The sequence below is a fragment of the Malurus melanocephalus genome, unplaced genomic scaffold, assembly GCF_030028575.1.
Source record: "Malurus melanocephalus ecotype Western Australia unplaced genomic scaffold, MMel_1.1 scaffold_19, whole genome shotgun sequence".
Taxonomy (NCBI): Eukaryota; Metazoa; Chordata; class Aves; order Passeriformes; family Maluridae; genus Malurus; species Malurus melanocephalus.
This window is the reverse complement of record NW_026623251.1, coordinates 1,428,325-1,453,048: the sequence shown is the minus strand read 5'-3', so window position 1 is coordinate 1,453,048 and position 24,724 is coordinate 1,428,325. Positions and strand designations below refer to the sequence as shown.

The 24,724-nt window shown below is 36.0% G+C and overlaps 1 protein-coding gene across 1 annotated transcript in view; it reads right to left on the bottom strand.

Moving 5' to 3' along the window:
* Positions 1-24,724, bottom strand: part of SDCCAG8 (SHH signaling and ciliogenesis regulator SDCCAG8) — a 107,285-nt gene that overhangs the window by 16,011 nt on the left and 66,550 nt on the right. The window contains exon 16 of the mRNA XM_057389744.1: positions 23,450-23,581. Coding sequence (XP_057245727.1) covers positions 23,450-23,581 — 132 coding nt within the window. The remainder of the gene's footprint in view (positions 1-23,449; positions 23,582-24,724) is intronic.

Sequence of the window (24,724 nt, the reverse complement as noted above, 5' to 3'; positions counted from 1 at the left end):
TCACACATGAACACGGGGCAGAAAGCAGCCTGGGTTTCTGAAAGGCGGTGAAAACTCAGCAGGTGCCCCAAGAGAGCCCAAGGTTCCTGCTGGGGCTCACKGGTCTGACTCTGCTCCTCCTCAGCAGCCATCGTGAGAGCTTTCCAGGGAGATGCTGGTGGTCTTGGCACCASTCCTGGTGGACAACTGTCCACCTCACACCTGGCTCAGCCTTGGCTGAGGCAAGGTAATGAACAGGCCGTCAAAACGAACCCAAGCYTCCCTCCCGAGGGAGGTTACTTTTGATCAGTGTTGAGCAACATATGCAGGCTTGAGCAGGGGGGCACGCAGGCAGCTCAGGAAAAAGCGTGCACTGCTGTAACTAAACTGCAGATTAAGCTGAGTACTGCTGTTTTCTAAGCTCCAGATAAGGAGCCTTCTGGAGAGTATGAAAAAAGTGAAAAAAGAGTGGTAATTGTAATTTTACTTTTAAATTATTGTGAACCTAGGCTATATTAGAGCAGCTTTTGTCTCAGTTTAAGATTGTGTATTTTTCAGCAAAGATTCTCAGTAGGGAAGATGCTTCTGTAGTTAATGGTTTGTTTCTAATGTCTCTGAAACCATAACATTACCTGCTCAGCAAGTATTTACCTATAAATGAATGTCTGGRTGTCCCTCATGTTATCTCCTTACATAAAAATCATGATATTGGGATCATAATGTACTTAAAATCTCTTCAAATAAAATAATCCTAATTACTGAACTTCTGTACTGCAACATCAGGGTTTAATTTCCTTTGAAACAAATGTTATCAAGGAGAGAAAACTGCATTTACAGGTCTACTAAGAGGCCTGATTTCACTGAGACATACAGAGGAATTTAGAGTTCTATTGTGTGACAGTAGAGAAATGACGAAAACCTATTCCTGTTACAGATCTGGACACAATAGCCTTCATCCTGATTCAGAATAACTCCTATCAGCTGTAATGTGAAATACAGACTCCTGTAAAGCACACAAAACTCCACAAAATGCYCAATCCCATGTTGCTAAAAACTAAAAGAGTTTTGCCTTTAATAGATGCAGGCCCCTTGTTTGCATAAAGTGCAACTTGTCAAACAGAACATAAATGCCAAGTTGGTATGTTATAGCCACAAGCACAATAGCCCCAATCTTTTTAACTAAGAAAATCCCAGAGAGAGCAGTTTTCTCCCAAAATCTGGGCATCAGCTACAAATTCAGTGAACTGATGTCTCAAAGTGTTCATGGRGGATGCGGGAAATTTGCAGAGGGCCATGAGCTTTTCATTTTAAAGAGAAGGAAACTGTATATTTTCATTGTAAAAAATGAGAGTGTGAAAAAATCCTAACTACACAATAGCTCTCTTTCAAGTATTAAGTTCAAAATTACRTCTCCCAAGTTTCCTGTACATTAAAAGAAGAACACAAAATAACGATCTAAAAATCCTTCACAAAAAAACCAACAAGCAAGGATGAAGCAGTACTCGCCTGGGGGCCAATTGCCTCTCCAGCAGCGGTAAGGCTGTTACTAGGCTTGCAGTACCATTTGTTCCATTACACAATCTCCTGAAGCCTTTTACAGAGAGCTAAAACAACTGCCTGTACCAACACGACACATGGCTTTCCATCCCGACTCTTTGCTAATCCAGACGCTCCAACCATCTTTCTTTAAGATGCCATATGGTTGGCAGAAGCCTGTAGATCTAGCAGCACATCTGCTTGTATGTTACTTCTCCCCTCCAACTCCCCCCTCCACACCACAAAAGAGAGAGCAAATAATTATTTTACATGTAACCAATTAAACTGCATTTAAAGAGGACGAGGATTATTTAGCTCTAGATATTTAAAAAATATAGATTGTCGCAGAAGATCATTTGTCTCTCAGTGATTTGGGAAATACACAGAAACAAAACAAAGAAATGAAAGGCACATGGGCAAAATGATTGCTGCATTTGAATTATTTAAATGACTGCCATTCAGACCTTATGCCCGAAGATTTATTTCCCACATTAGTGTGCCACTGAAGAAGGGACTGCATTCGCTCCCTGCTTTTGTCAGAGGTGAATCAGACAAGCAGACTAGGAAACTATAATACACCAAACCATGCTTTGTTAAGCAAGCAGAGTGAGTCTGTATGCTAATGACTCTGCAGGAATACACTGACACACTGATTTTTTTTGTGTGATGAGCAAAGATTATTGACACTGTAAAAATCCTGGTTGCACTGGCATGCAGGCATCCAGGTTGCCTCTTTAGAATCCAGGAAGAAAGACAGGCTGCAAAAATTATTTTGTTTGTGATGAGTTATCGTTTGCCCATTWATGACATAATGGACTATAACAGAAAAGAAACATACAGTTTGGGGCCTGAAATTAAAAAAAAAAAAATCTAGAACCTAGAAATGATACATAAATGTTCCTATAAAATTCCCATTGACTACTCTGTGATGAATAACCATCTCAGTTAACGAAGGATGGGCAGAGATGGAAATGTGTAAGGACAGACTGCACTATTTTGCCATTCTGTCTGCCGACAATTTGCAGCAYCTTTTGTTCAGAAAGACTATTTCCTTGAACCTTTCCTGCATCGCTAAAGTAAGACATCAAAGAGATAAAAGATAACATTTCTACCCCAAATGCTGCTCACATGCATTGTTCATGCGATTATCTGTGCAGAGAGAAGCAGTGTGGAGCATATGAAGTATGAAGTACRTGTGTCCTAGTAATCTTCCAGAAGAATAGAAACTAGACATGCATTTGATCCAGTTTCCCTGCACCAAGTCGCCACTGCAATGTGCACACAATGTTCCTTTGCCTTCACAAAAACAGTTTTCCCTACAATATGGGAATGCTTGTGTTCAACTACATAGTGCACAAATTGTTTTTCCCCTTAGCTATTCAGGAGTTAGAGTTCCTACACAAATGATGGGGAGACTGTGTCCCATCCTCACAGAAAGAATGTTGAAGGTTTGGTTGAAACCAGCATTTCTGATGATACAATACTATGTTTCCAAATTGTTTATTTATGACTAATGCTTTCTTTTCCCCTAGTACTCTCTGTCTCAAGGCTATTCATAATTTCATCAGTATTGCTTTGAATAGTTTTATGCAAAACTTAAATTAAGAAGACACTTTCTCTTTCCTCCAATAATTACATTTTTTCCCCTCTTTTTCTTATGAAAAAGATGACAGAAGTTCAAACCACTCATATTTCAAAATGCAAAATGTGGCAATGTATTCAATGATGTAGCAATTTAGCTCAGTTTGAATCTGATAGGGCTTGATTTACCAGCTATAATAGAGAACTATAGAGAGAGTATTTACAGTAACAAGAAATACTTATAAATTGCTACAGATTAAGATTTCAGTTAGTTCTATGCATAATATTCAAAATTTGCAAACTATGAAATTATGCCAAAATATATATAATAAAATCAACAAACCCCCTCCCCAACCTCTTGAATTAATCTCTTTCAGACCTACTATGTTTTACACATATTCTCATCATTAACTAATTTTCATTTCAGGTATTAATGTCCAAGCTTGGCCACTTACTCCAGTGCTAGAGGACTCTGGGAGATGAGAAAGAAAATTATTTCCAAATATCTGATTGCACATACTTCCTTTATTTTCCTAGACAAAGGGGGTGTGTGTCTATCTTYGYATTTTCCTGAAAGATTCTTAATAACTMAGTAGCACTTAGGGTTGAAAAATGCCTATTTTATTCACTGTRTTGCTTTGGATAGCAAAGTAATAATCAAACCAGCAGGAAGTCTCCTGAACTGATCAGGTCAAAACCAACTRTCTGTGATCACATTTGGTATGCCTCTGTACATCATCTGTGGCTGAAACTCCAGAAGAAAGGTGTGCTYGGAGAGCTGTCACACAGACTCCCAAGCCCCATCCCAATCCCTCACSAACAACATCCAGTACTGTCCTCCTTTCAGTAAGAATCCATACAAACATCAGAAATTGAATTTCAGAAACAGAAGGCCAGTCCCACAGAAGTCCTCTGCACATGTGAAACATGAATTTGATTAAGCACTTAAGAATTTCAATTTACTCTTTAGGCAAAAATTACGGTTCTAGATTTAGATATGAGAGAGAAAATGGACTTAATGTATGTGCTATGAATTCTTGTCCAAGAACAGGTGAATAAACGAAAGCATGTGTGAAGTCTTCATCAAGACCTGCTGCAAACTGATGATTGTAGAAAAGGCTGCACACTTTCTTATTGCTTGCAGGCTAAGAAAAGAAAGGAGTATATCATTTGTTCTCTTGACAAGCAATGGAAGGTTATGAAGGTGCAATGTATGTCAAAAGCTTCTCCCTTGACCACAGAGTGTAACTGAACTGCTGCTTACACGTGGCCACCTTTAATGATTTTTGATAGAAAGCGCCAATACATTCACCAGACTGCAGCTTGGAATACTTAAAAAACAGACTGGGACTGATGAAAACTCTGCTATCATATCTTGATCAGATCTTTTTGGGTTTGTTTGGGTGGGACTTTTTAGAAGGTGGGGGGTAGAGTGAGTGTTTTTTAAGTTTTTAAAGAAATAACCGTTTTTATTATATGGAGTAACAACAATTATAAAAATTGGTTTAAAGCCTCCTCTATTCATATYCTAGATATACCTGAAATGTTTGATATGATAATTGTAAATAATTTACCCAGTTTTATTGGTAAATAAACTTCATTTGTGAGTTGTAGATTGCAACAGAATTTCTACAGTGATTTGTAGAAATAACAGAATGCTTTTCTTCTTTTAAGACAAAGAGAAATGGGGAACAGAAAGGAAACCCCCTTCAATTTGAAAAGGACTACATGGGGAAGTGAGTATATTAGCAAGGGAATAAATTTCTTCCTTCATAACCAGATGAGCACCCTTAGAAATCTATTACCAAAAGAAAAAACGTAGAACCACTATATTGAAAATTCACAACACATCATACTGGTATTTTTAATTTTGTGGCTCCTGTTATAGTATCCTTTTTAGTTTTAGGTAGTGACTTCAAGTACATAATTTTAAGAATAAAATAAGAAAATACACCTTAAAGGGAAAAAATGTAATTAATCAGGTATTTGAAAGACTTCAATCAATATTTTGACAAGTTTCATAGTATGCAAACTACTCTAATGTAATCAATTTTTATTAATTTAACTCACTGAATATGAGAAAACAAATAAATTACAAAAATCTCCACAAGATGCTCTGCAGTACTTCAGTTCCAAATTTCTACAAGWGTCAGCTCTGGAACTATTTTTTTTGGCTCTTAAACTTTGCCTTCCTCATCTGACACACAGAGACCCTGGAAGTATTCAGCCACCACACTGSAGTTTGTAACACACCAACTGCACATGAACAATACATGCCCTGATGAATTTTTACTTACTCAATAATGACATGTATTTTACCAGATACAATTACTGCGACCTATTGCTGCAAGTTGCACTTTCATTTATTTCTACAGCTCTGCAGCATTTTGATTTCTGAAATTTTTCTTGCCATCTGATGTCTCTGCCACCACAGCATTGTTGTAATCAAAATTAATAGGCCAAGATAGTCTTCTAAAATTAAACTCTGATCTGAAAGGTGCATTTGAACATTTGGGGATCTCTCTTCAGATGCTGACAGGGAGACAAGTGAGCGGATGTAGAGAGAATCTGGATATATGGTTCACATATGGGCCTAACAAGAGCAATCTCTTCATATAAAGACACTATTCCTCATGCTAAGTCTACCTTGTTTTCTAATGTCAGCTGAAAGGAATGTTGGAATCTGGGGCAGTTGTCCGCATCAGAGTCTGTTATTTAACTGCCTGATGTCAGAATTATTGTCTCTTTTCAAGGAACCTCTGTAGTTTGGGGTTGTCGTTTTGCTGTGTTTTTGGGGGYGGGTTTTTTTGTGTAAGACCACCAATGCTACACCCTCTGAGGAAATCTTTTTCTTCTTGGTCATTTTTCCMCCCATAGCCTCCGGAAATTCAGGTACCCCAATTGATAAAGGATTTAAATTTTTTTTTTCAGTGTTGTATTAGAACTACGAGATTACCACTGATTCAACTGCTACAAAAGAAACTTTGCTTTGGCTTTATTGWCAAATACTGAATGTTTCTAAGCACAAGTCCTTCATCTGAGCTTATATCCAAAAGCACAGGTCCCAGGCATAATGCCACAATAGATGCCATCTAGGGCTTCCTTTTGTACTGCACAAAATCCAGTATGTCAGCACAAGACAAAAGCACTGAGTAGGAAAAAGAAGAAAACAAATCTTGCTTGCTAAGTTAGCCTGTCATGTAGTAAATGTTTGTGTGAAGCCACACACCATATGACCCAAAGGCTCAGAAAGCTACAGATAGATTAAAAAGAAAAAGTACAGTACAAAGGAAATCCAGTTGCAAATAYGCGGAAGGCAGGACTTGCAGCATTTGCTCAGTGTGGGGAAATCTTTTTACTTTATTCTGATCAACAGAGAGTTGTACAAAACATTGCTCAAACAGGTTTGGAAGAAAAATGCCAACATTAATTAATGCCTATCACTCATAACATGCAAGCATTTCACAGCTTTATCTTAGAAGATGWTAGAAAAGATCAGTACAATATTAAATCCACACAGCACAGAGATGCCCTGAATCCAGCAATGTCAGGATCTGCACAGCATGGGTATAAGTGATACACAACCCTTGGAGAAAAATAGCCATCATTCCCAACAAARTGCTGAGAAGTCTCTGTTAGCTGCCACAGCTCAAAGCAAGGGATCGGGAAATGACCAGAACTCATGTTTAATGGATTTAAATAACTGAGTAAAACCAAACACAGCAGCACCTCCAAGCTGTGCAATCCCAAGCAACAGCTTTGAGAAAAAAAGCACTGCAACACAKAGCAAAACATGTGAACACGTGAGGTACTGTCCAATCTTACCTCACTTTAGCGAAAGTCCTCAGACAAGAAGGTTTAAGGCAAAAGTTGCCTATTAAGGCTGTGAAATTATTTTGCATTTAAGTCATTACAGCAACAAAGGGGCTTAAAGATTTCCAGTTACCTGTGAGTCACAGGGTTCACAGCTTCATTTAGCTCCCCATGCCCAAAAGCAATGAAAAATTCTTTTTAATTCAGGGTCCTCACTAGGATGATAACTGGAAGAAATCCCAAACCATCATACTTGACAATAGGAACCTATGCACTTACAACGACACTCTTTTGTGTAAACTGAACAAACTACTCTACCTTACCAAGCTGAGGTTTGAACTTGGAACCAAGTTTTGAACGAATCCAGCCCTTTGAGGGAACTCAGCCAGCAATTCAGGCAAAGATTTCTTCAAAGGAAAGAATTTTTTTTTCCTTTTCTTTGTCCTCCTCTTTTCTTTTTAAATAAAAGCAACATCTCTGATTTGTGCACACAGTTTTGAAATGAAGGGAGAAAACACCATTACAACTAGCAAGCAAAGCTTTCAGTTTATGAATCTACTAATTCATCCATGAAATATCCAGGTTGCCTTCATCATCATTTCCAAAACACCATATTATATAAGGTAACAATGGAATACTAGGCTGGTCTGTTTCCCATATTTTTCGTTGGCTCAGCTGGAAAGTGAATACAGSCTATTGCCCCAGGATGAGTGAATAATTTAACTCAAATGCAATTTTGCACAAAATTACTTTCACAATTGGAAAAAAAAGAAAAAGCAAAAGCACGGCTAGTCAGATTCCTTGTTAAACATAAGAAATCATGTTTTTCTCCCCAACTAAATTAGTAAAATTCACAAAGTTTAGTTCACAGTGTTTCTGATAAATAAGGGAGGTATAAATCTTGACATCAAAACACCAAGGTTTTCTGTGCTARAGAGGAAATTACCCACACAAAGTGTCAAGTACAAAACTTAGGCATTGCATCTCACACAGTTCTGCACTGGCCTGGTTGAAACCTCTGCTAAGGAGTAAAATTTATGCTGAAGTAGACATAAGACAAAATCCCCAAATTGCAGACCGATAATTTAGAAGAGGTCTGTTGCATGTGGAAATGGTTTTGATCTTCAGATCATAAACTCCTGGAGGCACAGATCTTCTTTAATTACATGACTACAAAGCACCATGTGTTTCCATTATGCTATTTAAATAATAGATTTAATTTGAATTTACATTTGTTGATGTAAACATTACTGACTGTAACATTACCCTGCAATCTGATGCAGAAAGTCACTGAAGTATTAGAAAAAAATTCCTTCCCAAAAAGATTACAAAGGAAAGAATCCCCAACTGTGCTATTTGAAAATATAAATAGAAATTAGCTAAATAGAACAGAATAAATTTTAGTGGAACATAATTTTTAGGATGATATTTTCACMCAAACAACACTAACATCTCAAGTAATTCTAATTTTTAATTCTGCTCTACAGTTATCTGTTGTGTTTATGGGACCAAATGAATTCAGATGTTTCCAGCAACTAAAGTTCCACTGATTATTAAAAGGAAAGAAAGCAGCATGGGAAGGATYGCTCATTTATCTTGCAACACTGCTTTAACCAAAGTGGAACTTGGGGGACTCTGCTAATGAATTTGACTATCAAGAYGCTAATCGGTTCAGGTTTTAACCAAAATTAATTTAACCTCTGTTTTAGCATAAATAGTCCCTGTTGTTTTAAACTTTGGGGCTGCTTCTGTACTGGGAGGGGGGGCTGGGGCTCAAATGGAACAGGGTGTGCTGGGTCCTGAGACAATTTAGTGAAGAACACTTCACAGGGAAGCATTACAACACAATAACATAAGGCAAGCTTTTCCCATGAACTGTTAATAGGAAAAAAAAACCCAAAAAAACACCCAACCCAAAAATCCAAAGCTGAATACTGCGGTATAAAATAAATTTTAGTTCTGTATAGATGACTGCAAGCACTTCTAACACATTATATAATTTGCTTGTTTGAGGGAACTTAAGCTAAAAGAAGAAAAACATCTATGTACCATATAGATGGAATGTACTGATCAGTTTATGATCCTATTAAAAAATTACATTCAAATTGTTGAGCTTGCAGATTATATCTAATCATAATATCAGCATTAATAGTAACAAAACTAAGTCTAAAATTTGCCAAAATAGGGGCAGTTGAAAGTGGGAGATGACAGTAAGATAGAGACAAAGTAAGAATATTCTGTAAAGATTTTCCTAGCTCTCAGTTCTGATCATATAATTCACAAGATAACTGAGCAAACAAGTAAATTGCATGAAACCTTTTGAACAAGCAGTGTTTTTTGTTTGCTGTGTACATTCAAGATATATTTTTTTCAGAAGACCCAGAAATCTTCAGAATATTTTCCAGAAAATATCCCCTTCACGTGTACAGATGAAATACCTAAAATTACCTTAAACATAAGAAAAACCATAAAAAGGTAAAGGGAAAAGAATACGAAACAGCACTTCCAAAATATTTTTCATGTTTTGTCTTTGAAGTTTTTATCTTCTTCCATGTTACTTAATTTTTTTTTTGTCTGGTAGTATGCGTGCCCTCTAACCCATTCTTTCTTTTCCTTTTGTCCTTACACTAAACTGCAGAAGGAATGAGTGGAAATATAAGGAAATATAAGGCTTCTGTCTGATCTAAAAACTCATTGACAGAAAAACTAATCCTAGATGTAAGTAAAAAGATGATGATCAGACAAAAACCAAACAACTATTTAAGTGCTAGCTTTGAAAAAATTCTCCTTATTAGATCCAGATCACCAAAAACAGTCCCAACAGTGGGAGAACAGAAACTGGAGATGAAGGATCAATAGGAATTCACATAGGAATTCTTGGGGTTTTGATCACATCTTTAATGTGATGTGGCATGTATTTGTGGCAAGGTACTCTGGAATGCAAAAATGTAATTTAATAAATATGACAAAAGAACAATATTGCCAACTTTCTTAATACTTTGCACATTACAAAGACAGTCACTACAACTTGTTTGATGTTGCTCATTTCTCCATCCCCAAATCTCAACTGTGCAACCCTCTGAGAGGATAAAACTCTTTGTAACACCCTAATGTTCTTCACCTCCTTGCAGTTTTGAAACCATGCTTGGAAAAAATACAGTGACTCTATCAAAATTGTTACACATAAGGGTACAGGCCTCCCACTTCAACTTACAGCAGCTCCCTAAATGGTTCTAACAGGARCTGACCATTTCAAATATGTAACACAGCTCAAAAGTAAATCTCTCTTTTTAAAGAATGGGAAAGAAATAGCAAAAGTTTCTTGAAACATTACTTTGGTAAATGCATACATTCCATCAGATGTGTGTTACACAAAACCGGATGACCAAACCATAGGCATTATTTCTAAAATATCAGCTCAGACATTAACAGGATTGTAAAGAATTATCACAATATATTTACAATAAAAGCAGTTGTTCTAAGACCTAGTATCTGGGTGTCTTGGTGACCTCAGAGAAGTCTATACAACTATTTTTTCAGTCAAACTCAGGGGGAAGCAGAGGCTGAGGTGCCTTTACATGTAATGGAGGAGTCCTTGAAGAACTGGGCTTTCATTAAAAGATAATGGAGTCCTTCTTCATTTCAACAGATAAATGAGGGCACTAGTTCTGGTGCAGCAGGTGTGTTACCAGCTCCTGGATTAGTGGCAGGAGGACTAACTACCAACATTTAGTCTCTCAGATTGTAACATCCTTATTTATGTTCATGTTATGGAACAAAACTAAAAATAGTATTTCGAAATCCTTGAATATATTTAAATTAGTATCTATAAAGACAGAGATATTCTTATATTCCTATTAATATGGAGGAGTAATGCTGTCTTGATTCTTGCCACAGACTATTGATTTTACATGCAATTTACATGAAAACCATCATGTGAGCTTTTAATGTAGCAGTACCTATCTTAGTAACATTACAAAAGACTGTTTCTTTTGATACAGCTTAAAAACAGTTCTGTAAAAACACAAGAATAAGCTAATAACATCCTTATTTCCATTTCTCTTCCTCAATACAGAGGAAGAGAATACTCTTCCTCAGTATTCAAATGGTAGCAAATTCTACAAAGCATTCTTTCCCAAAGGAACTTTATGCTCATAACATTTAGATCAATTTTATATTGAGATAATGTCATTGTCCACTGCCATTAAGTTCATTGTCTACTTCTTTCTTTGTCAGCAAGAGAATATTGTAGGTTAGGACAAACATGGCTTTGTTCACCTCTGCCTAAGGCGATAGAGACTTGGAAGCACAAGCCTTCAAGAACTAACTTCCACAGAACATGGATCTATCCCAAATACACATCAGGGTCAACCCAGAAACTGCTTCCAAGGTTCTCCTACAATATAAGCRTTTACCAGTCAGAATCCTTCTCTGAGATGGACCACATAGAACACAACAACACAGTGAAAGTAAAATACATCCAAGAAGCAGTGATCAAAGCCCCTCTCTYACTAGAGGAGCCATAGGATTTCTAACACTTCAGTGGAATGCAGGACTTTTTTCAAAAGGGTTTTGCCTGAAAGACTCTCAGTATTGTAGGTTGCACTGTACTCAGTTTATTCAAGTCAAACAGACCTTATTGTCACTTGGATCTTCTGTTCCAGAAAACCTGGAATTTCAAACACAATCCTTGGATAACTGATCATCAATCCATTTTAGAACAACAACCTCAATGAAGATGACCATACTTGGCTTTAACATAAATTTTTTGATGTCAATCACAACTGCAAAGAGTAAGAGGTATAATGACTGTAGCCCCATTTGTGATTGTTATGGTGTCCCTTCATTTTCAGAGACAGTGTCACATACAGAAATGATGGATTTAATTTCCAAGCTGTATTATCTCACATAGTTATGCATTCCTTACAAAACGAACAAAGAACAATACTTTGGTCAGATGGTTCAACAGGGCACCATCACAAATAACTGCCTGCTAAGATCACCCTTTTAGACGTGAAGTTTGGACTTCTTCAAGTCTTATTCTAATTCAGTGGCTTTTACTTTCGTTATTCACTACCCATTTCTCTGCACCCAGCAATGTCAAGAGGTCAACAATTAAATTGTTCAGAATACACAATGAACGTAAGAGTGACCTTATATTATAATTTCATTTTTTCCTTTTGATTATCCCTTTATTTGACTGCATTTCAGTAAATTATCCATGTAGTTTTTATTTTGACAGCTCTCTTTACAGCAGTAAAACAAAATGTGTGCATTGCAAATGGCAAAGATTCAAATTTCAGCTATGTTTATCCAAAATAGCACTGAACTGCTTCTGTACTTATGCTATACTGCCTACAGCCTTACGGAAGGGGAGACAGATGGGATGAATTTAGCAGGGAAACAGCTGTGGCTTGAAGAAGAGACAAGCAAAAGTTTTGCTATCAGGCTTCATTATGTATCAAGGTACCAGTAAAATGTGTATCCGTAAGGCAGCCAAAAAAGTGTTTTTCATTTGACTAGTGATAATTACCTTTTCTCAACAGCTGACAATGTTCTAAGCACCATTAAATAGGTATAATAATTAAGCAATRAGATATGACAGGCAGTGCCTTGCTGGGGATTATTGCTTGCCTTGGGTGTGTTGCGAGGCACAAGGCTGAAGGGTGAGTGACTTCAGCCACCCGAGAAATGTAATAATCCCTCAGAAATGCACTGCCTGGAGTGTCTCCTCGCTATTAAAAATGGAAATTTTAAAAAGGACAAAATGCTGGACACATTTCCTGTGGATTTTATTGACATGGGTTAACATTACAGAAAGTCRATGAAGAAACTCCATTTCTGCCTAGTCTATGAAAGTCCTTTTCCAAGGGTCCATATGCCTCTGCTCTGCTTGTTTGTGCATTTTATGAATAAAACTTATTTGAGAAGCACAAGTATTTGCACCATCTAACACATGCATGACAAGACACAGAAGATTGAAGCAGCCTTCACAAGGGTAAAAATTRAAGTCAAAGTGCTTTTAAAGTCACATGCTTCCAAACATTTATTCTGTGTAATTGTCTATGTTTGGTATCAATTTAGAGATGAGCTTTTTTTAGTTCTGAAATGGTGTGTATATATACACACACACACACACACACACACACACACACACACGTGTATTTTTTAATATATATATAAAAGGTCAGCCAGTCAAATGATCCAAGCAACAGGGAAAAAAAGCCAAACAAAACAAGTCAAAAACCCCCAAAAACCTGTAATTTTTTTTTTTTTTTTTACTACACGCAAGTCACATAGCTAACTAAAACTAAAGCTATATACTTGGTAGTGTGGGAAGTGCTAGTGCAGCACTCAAAAAAATTACACCGCTTTACATAAGCCGAGGAAAGTTTACTGTCATTTCAGCTGTGCCACTGAGACAACATTTTGAAACTGGAGACCTGAAASTGTTTAGCCACCCTGACTTGAATCAAATCAAAATTCTAAAAATCACTTAGGATCAGTAATGAGATATATTTGGGACAAGGATATATTTCCATAGGCATAACTAAAAGTGAAATCTGGCACTCTGAGGTTAAAAAGAACTAAAAAAAATTAAAAATCTCCTTTCCCCTTTGCTCCCCTAAATACGGGACGTTACTGTTCATGCAGAACAAGTTAAAAAACCCTCAAAATAATCTTCTTACCCTTTTCAATTTCTTTYATATTTTACATCATCACTACTTTATTCCAAAACCAAAGTGAGAAGTTCTGCTGTCTCGAGTACCTCAGAAATGCAGATGCTAAGTAGGTCTTATCATACTATCCTTTCTTATAGACACTTCCATAATCTCTGTTTCACTAATACTTTTGCCATTAATAGTTGAAGGATAACACATTTAAGACCACATTTCTAAAAACTAGCCTGCCTAGTATTTGACTACTACCAATTAGCACTGTCACACAGCTCAATAAACACTTTTTAGCTTTCCACTTTTTTTAGAGTGCGCTCAGAAACTGATAATGAATAGGACTGGAGCTCTGGAAGTTCAAGTTAGACAAGAAATAGGCAAAATAAAGTTCTATCTGTGTTTCAGACAAAAACACTGGAAAAAACAGGCCCCCAGTCTTATAATGCATAAACTAAGCACTTACTGGTTTGAAAGATGGAAAACAAAAAGCATCATGGGAAAATACTCAACCTCCAAGTGCAACATTGGCATGCAACTACTTACACAAGACACATCAAGGCTAAACAGATTTAAGAATTAAAAGCTAAAGAGATTTCAGAACAGATTAGATTTATATAAGGAAAATGAGAGCATCCACAGTTAGCTCAACTTCCACAGGAACAGTATTGGATCCTGCAGAAGCAACTAAAACACTGAAGTTATCGGGAAAAAAACATCTTCCAATAACCTTGCAAAACTCCATCACCCATTTTATTMAAACATAAATTATCATTAGTTTGTGTCTCCTTCTCTTACAATAACTTTGAAAGCAGGCAGGTGCATAGATTTTGTTACAGAGTTGGTAAATTTTCATGACACACTTGCAAAGCTCTTTAAATGTTACTCATCTGTCTTCATTTTCAGTTCTCCACTATGGAAATTGAGGGTTTTAAATAGCCTTTGTCTGAAAATCTCAGAGTTACACACAGAGATCAAAACTGGACGGAAATCTACTAGTGCTTAGAGTAATTTGCAAGATGGTTTAATAGTTAGATTTTACTATAATTGTGAAGGCTCAATTGGAAGATCCCATTTACTGTCAAATATCCCAGCTAGATATTTGCTGCWGAACTGCTGCATAGTGGTAGTCTCACAGTGGTTATTTGAAAAGGGTTTGGGTGGGGTTTTTTATTTGTTTTTTTTATCATTTTTCTGACACATCACAAGGATATCACAGAAATACAGTACAGGAAGATGAACTTTAAAAATGCAGAAGGAAAAATAGATGGAAGAAAGAAAGTGAGTATTAACAAGTCATCACCTCAACAATTTAATTTTTTAGATGGTCTAAAAATATCAAGACTTGTTAAAGATTGTTAAACATTTAGGAAGAACATGGATAGTTAGGGCTGCCCTCCAGAGTTTATACTACATTGGAAAGGCTATTACCCTTTTGGAAAGGTCAAAACCTTTATTCTGTTCTGGGTACATCTGAGCAGGTAACTTAAATAGGCTCAAGCTAACTTGAATGAACAAGACCCACACACTTTTTGGTGCTCTCTCTTGCCATTAAACAATTATGGTTTTATACACAAGACAGCAAAGGAGCATGTTGACCCARCTTGCTCACTTTTTATTTCACATCTCTGGGGAAAGTGCCGAGGGAAACTAGTCCATAACTACTACCAAGGACCAGAGGTGCTACTACCAGGCACTGAAGGCAAAGTGTTTCAAAGAAGATATGCTGGTGGTAWAGGGACAAATTGGTGGATTAACAGAATCATGTATCACCATCAGAAGCAACCCCTAACCACAATTAAAACAGTTGCAGGTGTGTAGCAAAAGTAGGAGAATAAAATGGGRTTCCTTTGGAAAACAATGGGTGCACTTCTGTCCAATTATGCACATCTTTTTCAGTGGCAGTGTTCTGATCTGCACAGTGACAAGAGTTTCTAGATCTTGCCGAATCAAGGAGAGTCTGGGCTGAGCTGTCAAAGATATCACCTTTATCCACCTCCATTTTAGAGGAATCAAGAATGCTTCGTTAATGTTAAATTAACATTTAAATTTGAAAACCAACAACTGTGCTGACAACAGAAAGTAACAAGAACAGCCTGGAACCTTATGTTGTGCTGTTTTATATCACACATATTTCAGGGCTTTTTACATTCCTGGTAGACAAGAACACAAGCTTCCTATTAGTGAGCTGTAGGCTTTGACTCAGTTCACGATGGCATGAATATGAACTATCCCCCTTTTTGTTTTGGAGAAAGCAGAATACATTAAAGCAGTAGAGTAGAAGATATTTCTCTGAAATGGACAATTACCAGACTCTTAGAAGAGGGCATGTTAATCAGAGTCTTGGTAGCTGTTCAACACAGAAACAAGCAAACCTGACTATTTTCCAACCTAGCTTTTATTTGAGACATAGACCGATACCATTTTCCCCGATATTATCCTCCACTTTCTAAAATAATAAAATTGTAGTGGCCAGCAGTCTTGATGTGCAAAATGAACACAGACACTGTGACTTCCCCTCTACACCTTCTTCCTCATATTTACTGTATTGTTATGCAATTAAATCAAGTGCAACATTAAYTAACACTTAAAAAGGGTTATTCACATATTATCAGCCCATTAACATAACCTCAAATGCACAAAAAAGGCTACAACAAATACGGAAAGAAGCAGAATATGTAAGAGCATAAAGAGGTAAGTGGAACATGAGAAACCGAAATGTAAGCTAGATCAAGCAGATTTGGTCACATCAAATTCTTTGACAGCTTATTTTTTGGTAAAGGAAATGCAATAAATCTTACCTACATAAACTTCAGCAAAACATTCAATATCATGCCCATCAGCAATTGTTAACTAAGTTATTGACAAGTAACTGACTAAAACAAAGAGCGCAGCCAACAGGAGCAATTGAAAGGGAAGAATAATTTTAAGATAATTTCTTTGCATTTAAACAGATTTTTGAATATTTTGAATTATGACTCAGCACAAAAAAAGGAGGAGTGGGCTGATAAATTTAAGAGATGTAATCAGCTTTGAGTAGGGCTTGGACACTGCACATAAAGAAACAGATGASTCAGAAAATTGAAACAGAAGACACGGGATGAAAATCTTACACTAGGGAATTAATGCGTTCTCAATGCATAGCAAAAGTCTCTGCAGGAAACTTGAATTAATTTGGGAGAAAGAGCTCCTAGATGTACTTCTTAGTGCAGCCATCAAAAAGGCAAATATGAGGACAGAATTCATCAGTCAAGGATTTCTAGTAAATGTATCAGTTCCATATATACAGATAGATTCAAAGATCYCCATCCAAGACCCAAGACAATTTTGATTGTCCATATTCAAAAAAGATCAACAGTCAGAACACCAAAGTGATGAAGAGCTTATTGRAAAAAGAACAAAGGAGGAAAGTTCTATTTATAATCAGAAGTAGGACTGAACAAATACATTCACTGTCTACAATTATTAGCATTACCAGTGCAGATTCTTTTGAAGAACTACTTGTCCAAATTCTGGCTCAAAAACAAGTAGGTACAAACCAAACAGAAATTAATTCAGACCAAAAATAAGAAGGATCGCAATGAGAAGATCCGTGGAAACAGTTTTCCAGATTGGAACAATGAGGCCTAAGGGTTTTTACAAAGRAGCTCAATACACTCTCAAAGAAATATATATGCATATAAGCTACACATATATAGGTACATATATTTTAGATATACACACACTTGGAAACAGATGAACACAGTACTCTGTGACCTAGAATACATCTTACAGAACATTATTAAGTTCCCTAAATATCTCTCCGGAAATTGGGTAGGATATTCCCCTCTGCTTCTTATTTGCTTCTTAAGACTGAGATCTTATCTGCACTTTGCTTTGCAACACTTCATAAAAACTTTGTATACTTTGTATACATTTTGTATACTTTTTCAATTTTTCTAAAAACTAAGAAAATTTTTGTTTTGTGTGTCTACTGTTTAGGTAGCTGGGAAATCAATCTTAAAAAACACARTTCAGGGTCTTATAAACTTACATAACTTATTAACTATTTTGAATGGGAATATTATGCATAGAAAAACAAAAATATTAGATGCATTTATATAAAGACATCTATTGAAAYGAAAAAGGAAAAAAATAGTTAAAAATATATATAGCAAAAAGACAAATGGTAAATTGCAGAGGAAGAGAGGAGAGATTCTGAACATCCAATTTATGTTCCAGACAATTTGAACTGTGTGCAAACACCACAACATTAAACAGACAAATACACTTTCAGATTCTGACAGGATTTGCAACATATATATGTGTCTACATGTATACACATTATCCATTCATTATTTCCTAATAACAGTTCACTGGAGTATACATTTCTCAGCCTAAAATATTAGTCTATTAAATAGTAATAAAAAATTAAGTAATAGCGATAACCCAAAGATCTGGATACACCTGAGAGTTTTATCTGTCTGAACTGCAGTGCTGCCACTGTGACCACAAAGCTTTTTTCAAACTCCTTTCATGAAGGGCTGAACAATTACGTATCTCCAATTGCTACAGCCATCCTGTTACAACAAAACCACACCAAACATATGCAGGAGTCAGTAATGATATTCAGGAAAAAGTGCAGCATACTGCTCTTTGCAAATTGAGATAATGTATCTTTAATATCAAAAGTTCTATGTATACTACATATGYTAATCTCTATCTTCAATTTAAATATTAATTTCTTTCTAAAGTAAAAACACCACAGTATAGTGCATTTTTATTCTACAATTGCATTGCAAAACAGATGATTGATCTAATAAAAATATAGGAACAATTGTCTCACTGTTAGTTAAAAGAATATACTAATTTATCAGTAGAAAAAGGAAGACAGTGTATTCAACTGAGAATGAACTGGACTGGAAAAAAAATAAAGGTCTTTCAGATAATGACATAACCTAAGTTCTTCCATCCGTCATTATTTCTTGCAAACACACACACACAAAAGTACTAGAGCTTTAGGCAGAAAAAGTAAAATTTAAAATGCAACTTGATTGCTCCAGTTATCAAGAACTAATTTTAATTCTTCTACTGAAGATTTGCCAAGAAAGCCAAAATCTGTATTCAGAAGTGTAATAGTGACACCAAACTAGCTATTGTGATTTTACATATCAGTCATTTGAATATGTTGTTGTATGCTCTCCATACATGTCTCAATTCTCACAGATATGTGTTCCCTCATGCATACATGATCTTGCATACACTATCACTTAGTAACAAAACAAACAAACAAATTAATGGGGGAAAAGAGCCTTTTAAATCCTTGTCAAACTGAGTATCACATTTTCACTCCTTGAGTGGCCCATTTAAAGATCAATTTCAGCTACTCTTCCAGATAAGCTTATCCATGAGAATCATATATTTTGCCATAGGTAGAAAACAAATAGAATTTGTCACATGTTGTGCTATACAGACATTTCTGCACAGTTGCTGCACAACACGAGAATGTCTGAAGGGGAAGACACCCCAGGTAGTTGGCTGCAGACGTATCTCAGCAACATGGCACGTAGCTACAATTTGACACATAGAGTCTTTATAAATCCAATGTCTATGAAGTCAAACAAATCTCCTTCTTATTTATAGTAACAGGCGAGAGCAGATCTCTGCCGTCTTGTTACACAGATGGTTGTAACATTTTTATAGTTAACTTACAACCACTGATGCCTAAGGAATAGACACACATCTGCCCCAAACTGCCAGTCCTGTAGGCTCTTCTTTTTAACTTTAGCTAGCAAAAATACAGTCGAAATACATSTAAGTGTAACCTCCAGAAAGCTATCACCATAAAAAGCCCCATGCAAATTTGCATAAAATGTACTATTATTCTTWATGTTATATAGATTCGACAGTGATCACACACATTACAGTAAAAATTACAATAATATCAACTCTAACCACAAAAACTGACAGAACATTCATAGCCCCAAATTTCATATACTGAACTTTGAAAAATGTTTGGAAAGAAATGCACCAGAAGCTTCTAAATTTATATTTTATKAAAAAGATTTTAAAAGAGCCTTATAGTTCATAGAAACTACTGCCCAAATGCTTTTTTTTTCTTTAACTGCTTGATAAAAAGTAAAGGCAAGTCTGGCTCATCTTGAAAAAAGGAAAGAAATTGCCAAGGGTTTTCTACTCCMGCTTGAAGATAATATTCCATGTTTACTGTATCTCCACATATCACCTGGGTCTTCAACAGGAAATGTACAAAGAAAAGCGCTAAACTATATTTAATTAAATGCTTCCCATTTTAGACACTGGCTGTCCACAGAAGCAATCCTCCAAATCRCTGACTTACAATCAAATGCTTGTTTTATGAGAAGAAAAATACAGAAGAGTAAAGCCATAATTGAACCTTGTAACTACAACTAAGTTTAGTGAAAGCTTAAATAGCCTGATGAAATCTGACCCATGGCAGCTTGGGCAAATAATACATATTCACACATATTCAATACATATTCAATACATATTGAAATATGTTCAAACTATAATAGATCTAGGCCAGTTCTCATCTTTTTTTCCCTAATCTTCAAATTGGAAAAGAGCTTGTGAGAAAGCAGCAGGTCTGCATTTACAGAACTGGTCTAACTATAGGGGTGAAAATGCATACCTGGGAACTCAGTCTGAAGACAGATTAAGTATGAACCAACTTTATGCATACAGTTACCCAATTAATTTGGTCTTGATTTTCCTTCATCTGGAATCTACTCAATTTATGTAGAGAGGAAAATCAAAAAAATAAAAACCCCMAAACCAGAAACCTTTTAGTTTTGCTTCCTATTCTTTTTATTCTTAAGTTTCTACCTTTACAGCTGCCTTATTAGAAATTCTGTACTTTCTGCTATCTGCTAGTTTCTACTCTGCACACAAATCTACAGAATGGGAATTTGAAGAATTTAGTAACACATTTTGCTTTGAGATTGAAAATATATACAAATGTACTTTTTGCTAAGTAACAGACAAGCACTTATTTCTGCAAGATTCAGACCCATGAAGTCTCACATGATGACCAGCTCCACTGGGCTCTTAACATGTCACCTTAGTCCTGCGAACTCTGCATCTTTATATTCAAGTTTCCCTCAGTAGCATGAGACAACTATCATTTAAGATGGGCATCTACATCTTTTAACTCCATATTTCACTGAGCAAAAACACACTGAAAAGGCTGGATATTACCATTACACTGACAAGGCTGATTCCATATCTTGTCGAATGACTGCAATTTAAAGTAGTCTCTTTCCTAGAAACTTGCTTATTTAATTTTGGACTATATTCATTTGCAGCGCATATTCATACTGAGATAGGAATGGCAGTAAAAGACTTATCTTGTTCACTTTCAATAATGCAACTATTATGATTGCCAAAACACTTTTGCTCCAAAAGAAATTCTGACTGATCAATTAGATCTTGTTTCTTCTACAAAACAGTTATATCAGGGCCTGTCATATTGTCCCTGAAGAAAACAAGTGTTGAGAGAGATTTCTTCTCAAACAAATATCACAATATCTCATTATTCAAATGCAAATGTTAGGTCCCAAGTTTAGCCAAAATCATTTTGATAGAAGAATTTTTCTACAGAGCCAGAATAACAGTAGCTAGAAAACTCGATAGGAATGCACTTTGTGGGACCACTGCTATTTGTAGCTGCATACAAAGGAGAAACAAATGTGTTAGGAATTAATCCTCGTTAATAGTATTTTTCTGTGATTATCAGTATCTAAGTGATGGATGAAAATCGGAGGCAAAATACATTGTTATTATTTGCTGTTCTGCTTTTACTAGTATAGTCAGATTTCTATTTTCAACACCAAAAGGGAAAAATTACTACTTYTATTTATGGAAAATCTTCAACATAAATATAAGCATCTGGGAGATTCGTTGTAGTAGTTATTCTTTCTGCATTTCTTCACCTAGATTTGTAAACTTCATAACCAATTTATAGCAATTGTAAATTAATCCTAAAAATCTATTCCAGTTTTCAAGTGGAAATGAAAATTAGATTTTTTAAAGCAGTTTAGAATATCAGTCTTGTCACTTACTAGCTGGATTTTAAATTAATAGAGTACATGATGACAATTAAAAATGTTAAAAGAGCCACCTCTTAAAATGCTGATATACTGTTCATGTTTCAAACACCTGATAATCTCCCCCATATTTACATATTCTAAAATATTAAATAAGACAAATGCTATCACTGCCCTGTTTTCTCTCTCTGTTGTCAGCAAAACAGCAGCAGAAGGTAAAGCATTGCCTCCAGCATGATCACTCTGCTTTCAAACCACTTTTGTGTTCTGGATTAATGCTTTCAGTCTTTTCTAGTGTATAATCATTGCTGCTGCAGCAGAGAATGAGCAACATTTTCCAGCAGGTCTATTTTAYTTGGTTCTGATAGAGGAAAGGTTATCCTAAAAACTTACAAAGCAGTATTAAATTATACTAGATACTCATAATTCTACAAAATAGGAAAAAGAAGGGAATTTTTTTTTCTACTGAAAGTAACCTTGAATCCTCAGTCCTACATATGGTAAGAATCCACCACAACTAAAGAAATCAAAAGAAGGGTGAGATAAATGTAAAGATTATGTGGTTACACAGATTAGGGACACAGTTGCAGTATCTTGAATTTCTTTGTTGTCTGAGCTATAAATGATGATGACAATCGAAGGTTACAGAAGAACAGGATGAGGTACAGACCTAAATCTAAAAGGGAAGAGGAAAGAAGTGGTTCTGGATGAGTGAAATGAACACATGAAGTGCTTGCAAGAAAGCAGCTTATATAGACAGACGGAGAATAAAGAGATGGCAGCAAAAAAAAATTTAAAAATCAATGCTTTAAAGAAATGTGCATACAGGRCTGGCTTTTTTAATACATGCAAGCTCTGTTCCTCTCAGGTGGTCAGTGATCAAAGAAAGCTAAATTTTTCCCAGAAAGGACTCTCTATCCCAAAGAAAATTAAACTGCATTTTGCCTTTAACTACTATCAAGAGGTAGCCTGGCTAACTGGATTTGCAGAATTGCTCAGCCTCCTTACTCCATCCTCTACCTCCACAAGCATGCCAAAGCTCCTTCCAAGGCCTGTTATCTTTAATGTAGAGTGGAAAACAGAAAAAGTGATCATAGATTAACTTTCTGGAACCAAAAGGAAAAGGCTACACAGTGATCTTTGAGGACATCTAATCCATATCTCAGCACAAGCCATTATCAGTCTGGATACTCTGGCGAGAACAATCAATTGTTATTGGTGGAAATATATCATACTAGTCTTGCTGCAGCTGCTACCAGCTCATCCTGAGGAAGTCACTGCTTCTCTGAAAGGCTGGTGGTGCCTGGAAACTGACGKTATTTCTCTGGTTACTATGATTTTCAGTAAGCTTTGTCTGTTATACAARTTAAAGGATGGTAAACCTCAAAAATACAACTATCACATGGCATAATGGAACMCACATCTGTACTTTACATTCCCATAACTGAATAACCTCCACTCTCCTTCCTCGCCAGCTCCCCCCTCCCTTTTTTTTTTAATATGATAAGACTATTCATATAAGTTAGAGCAGAGAACAGCCGAAGCAGCCCACACACATATGCMCCAGGCTTAAATCTTTGGAAGACTAAGTTGTTCAAGCTTTCCTTTTATTTATCCAAAATGGCACAAGCAAAAGATGTTAAAAAAAAACCCAACTTGACAGAATGGTTGGGGAGCGGGAAGGAGTGGTCATTTAGTAAGGAAAGAATATTACTTTCACACAACCTAGTGTCATTTTTATGTTTACACAACACAACTGCTAAACTTGAGCATATCACATACTGACAGATTAACAGGACCTCCTACCTTGACTTCATTCTCTCATGCATTCTCCCATGCTGGATACACTGTTGGTCCAATTCATCATTCCGTTTCTGAATCTTCTCCAATCTGCCATGAAGATACTCTTTTTCCTGACTAAGCTGGTTGACTTCAGATCTACAGAAGTAAAACAAARAGATGATGGATGTTGTCAGATTTCATCCTGCAGTGTGCCATCAATATGTGRCTTCAGCATTTATAAAATTTCGTACATTTATATGTAATACATAAACAAGCTATTACTAGAACTTACAGAAACAGAACGCTGCTTAAGATAATCCTAGGACAAAAGAACATGATACTCATGGCTATCTTGTAAATATGCCACTGGCAATCACTCAGTCATAGGTTGGCTAAGCTAATTTCAGCCTGATTTAAACAGGCATGCCATTTGCCATTATGTGTTCATATCAAATAAGATCAATAAATGTAAATTCATACTTGATAAGCAAGAATTTGGCTAACATTTTAAAAACACATTTCAACTTCTTTATTAGCAAAAGCTAACATTTAGTTATAAAAAAAAAGCTACTAAAACCTTGTTCAACCTTTACTATATGTTACAGGTTGAACTCTTAATAGTGATACTGGTTTACAAACTTTATTAACCTCATACGTCTAAAATAACACTACACAGATTAAAAAAAATCAAGAACAAAACCCCACAAACCCCACCCTCACAAAAAACACCCAAACCCAACCAAAAACCCMAAGCCTCAGTAACAGGAAAATTAACAAAACTTTAAGAAACAAGGGACAAATCATACAGACACACACTAATCTACATAAAACTCAGCACAGCCTTTAAGAATATTAGTCACTTCTAAGCAATTCTTATTCTTCACGGGTGAGCAGAGGCATGAATGACCTGGGACTGCTACTTGCTACATCTCTAACCATCAGCCCATGGAGAAACAGGCATGAGCTGTTTCTTAATATCAGGAAAAGACCTCAGATTAAATTGTGATAAAATATACATTATGCACTTGTACAATTTTAACTCTTTGGAAAAGGTTAATGAGAACATGTCAGAATCTGCTATACCATCAAAAAGCACGAATCAAAAGCAAGCAAATTTGATTTATGGCATCTGCCACTCCAGATCTCAAGGTTAAAAAAGCTTCAGATATATCTTTAAATCATAAACTTAAATAATCTGCAATTACAGCAGAAAGATACTTTACCTTCCTGGCTGTTACGGAATGCAACAACAACTGACATTCTGAAAAATACAACAAAGTGCAGGGAGGAAGCAATACT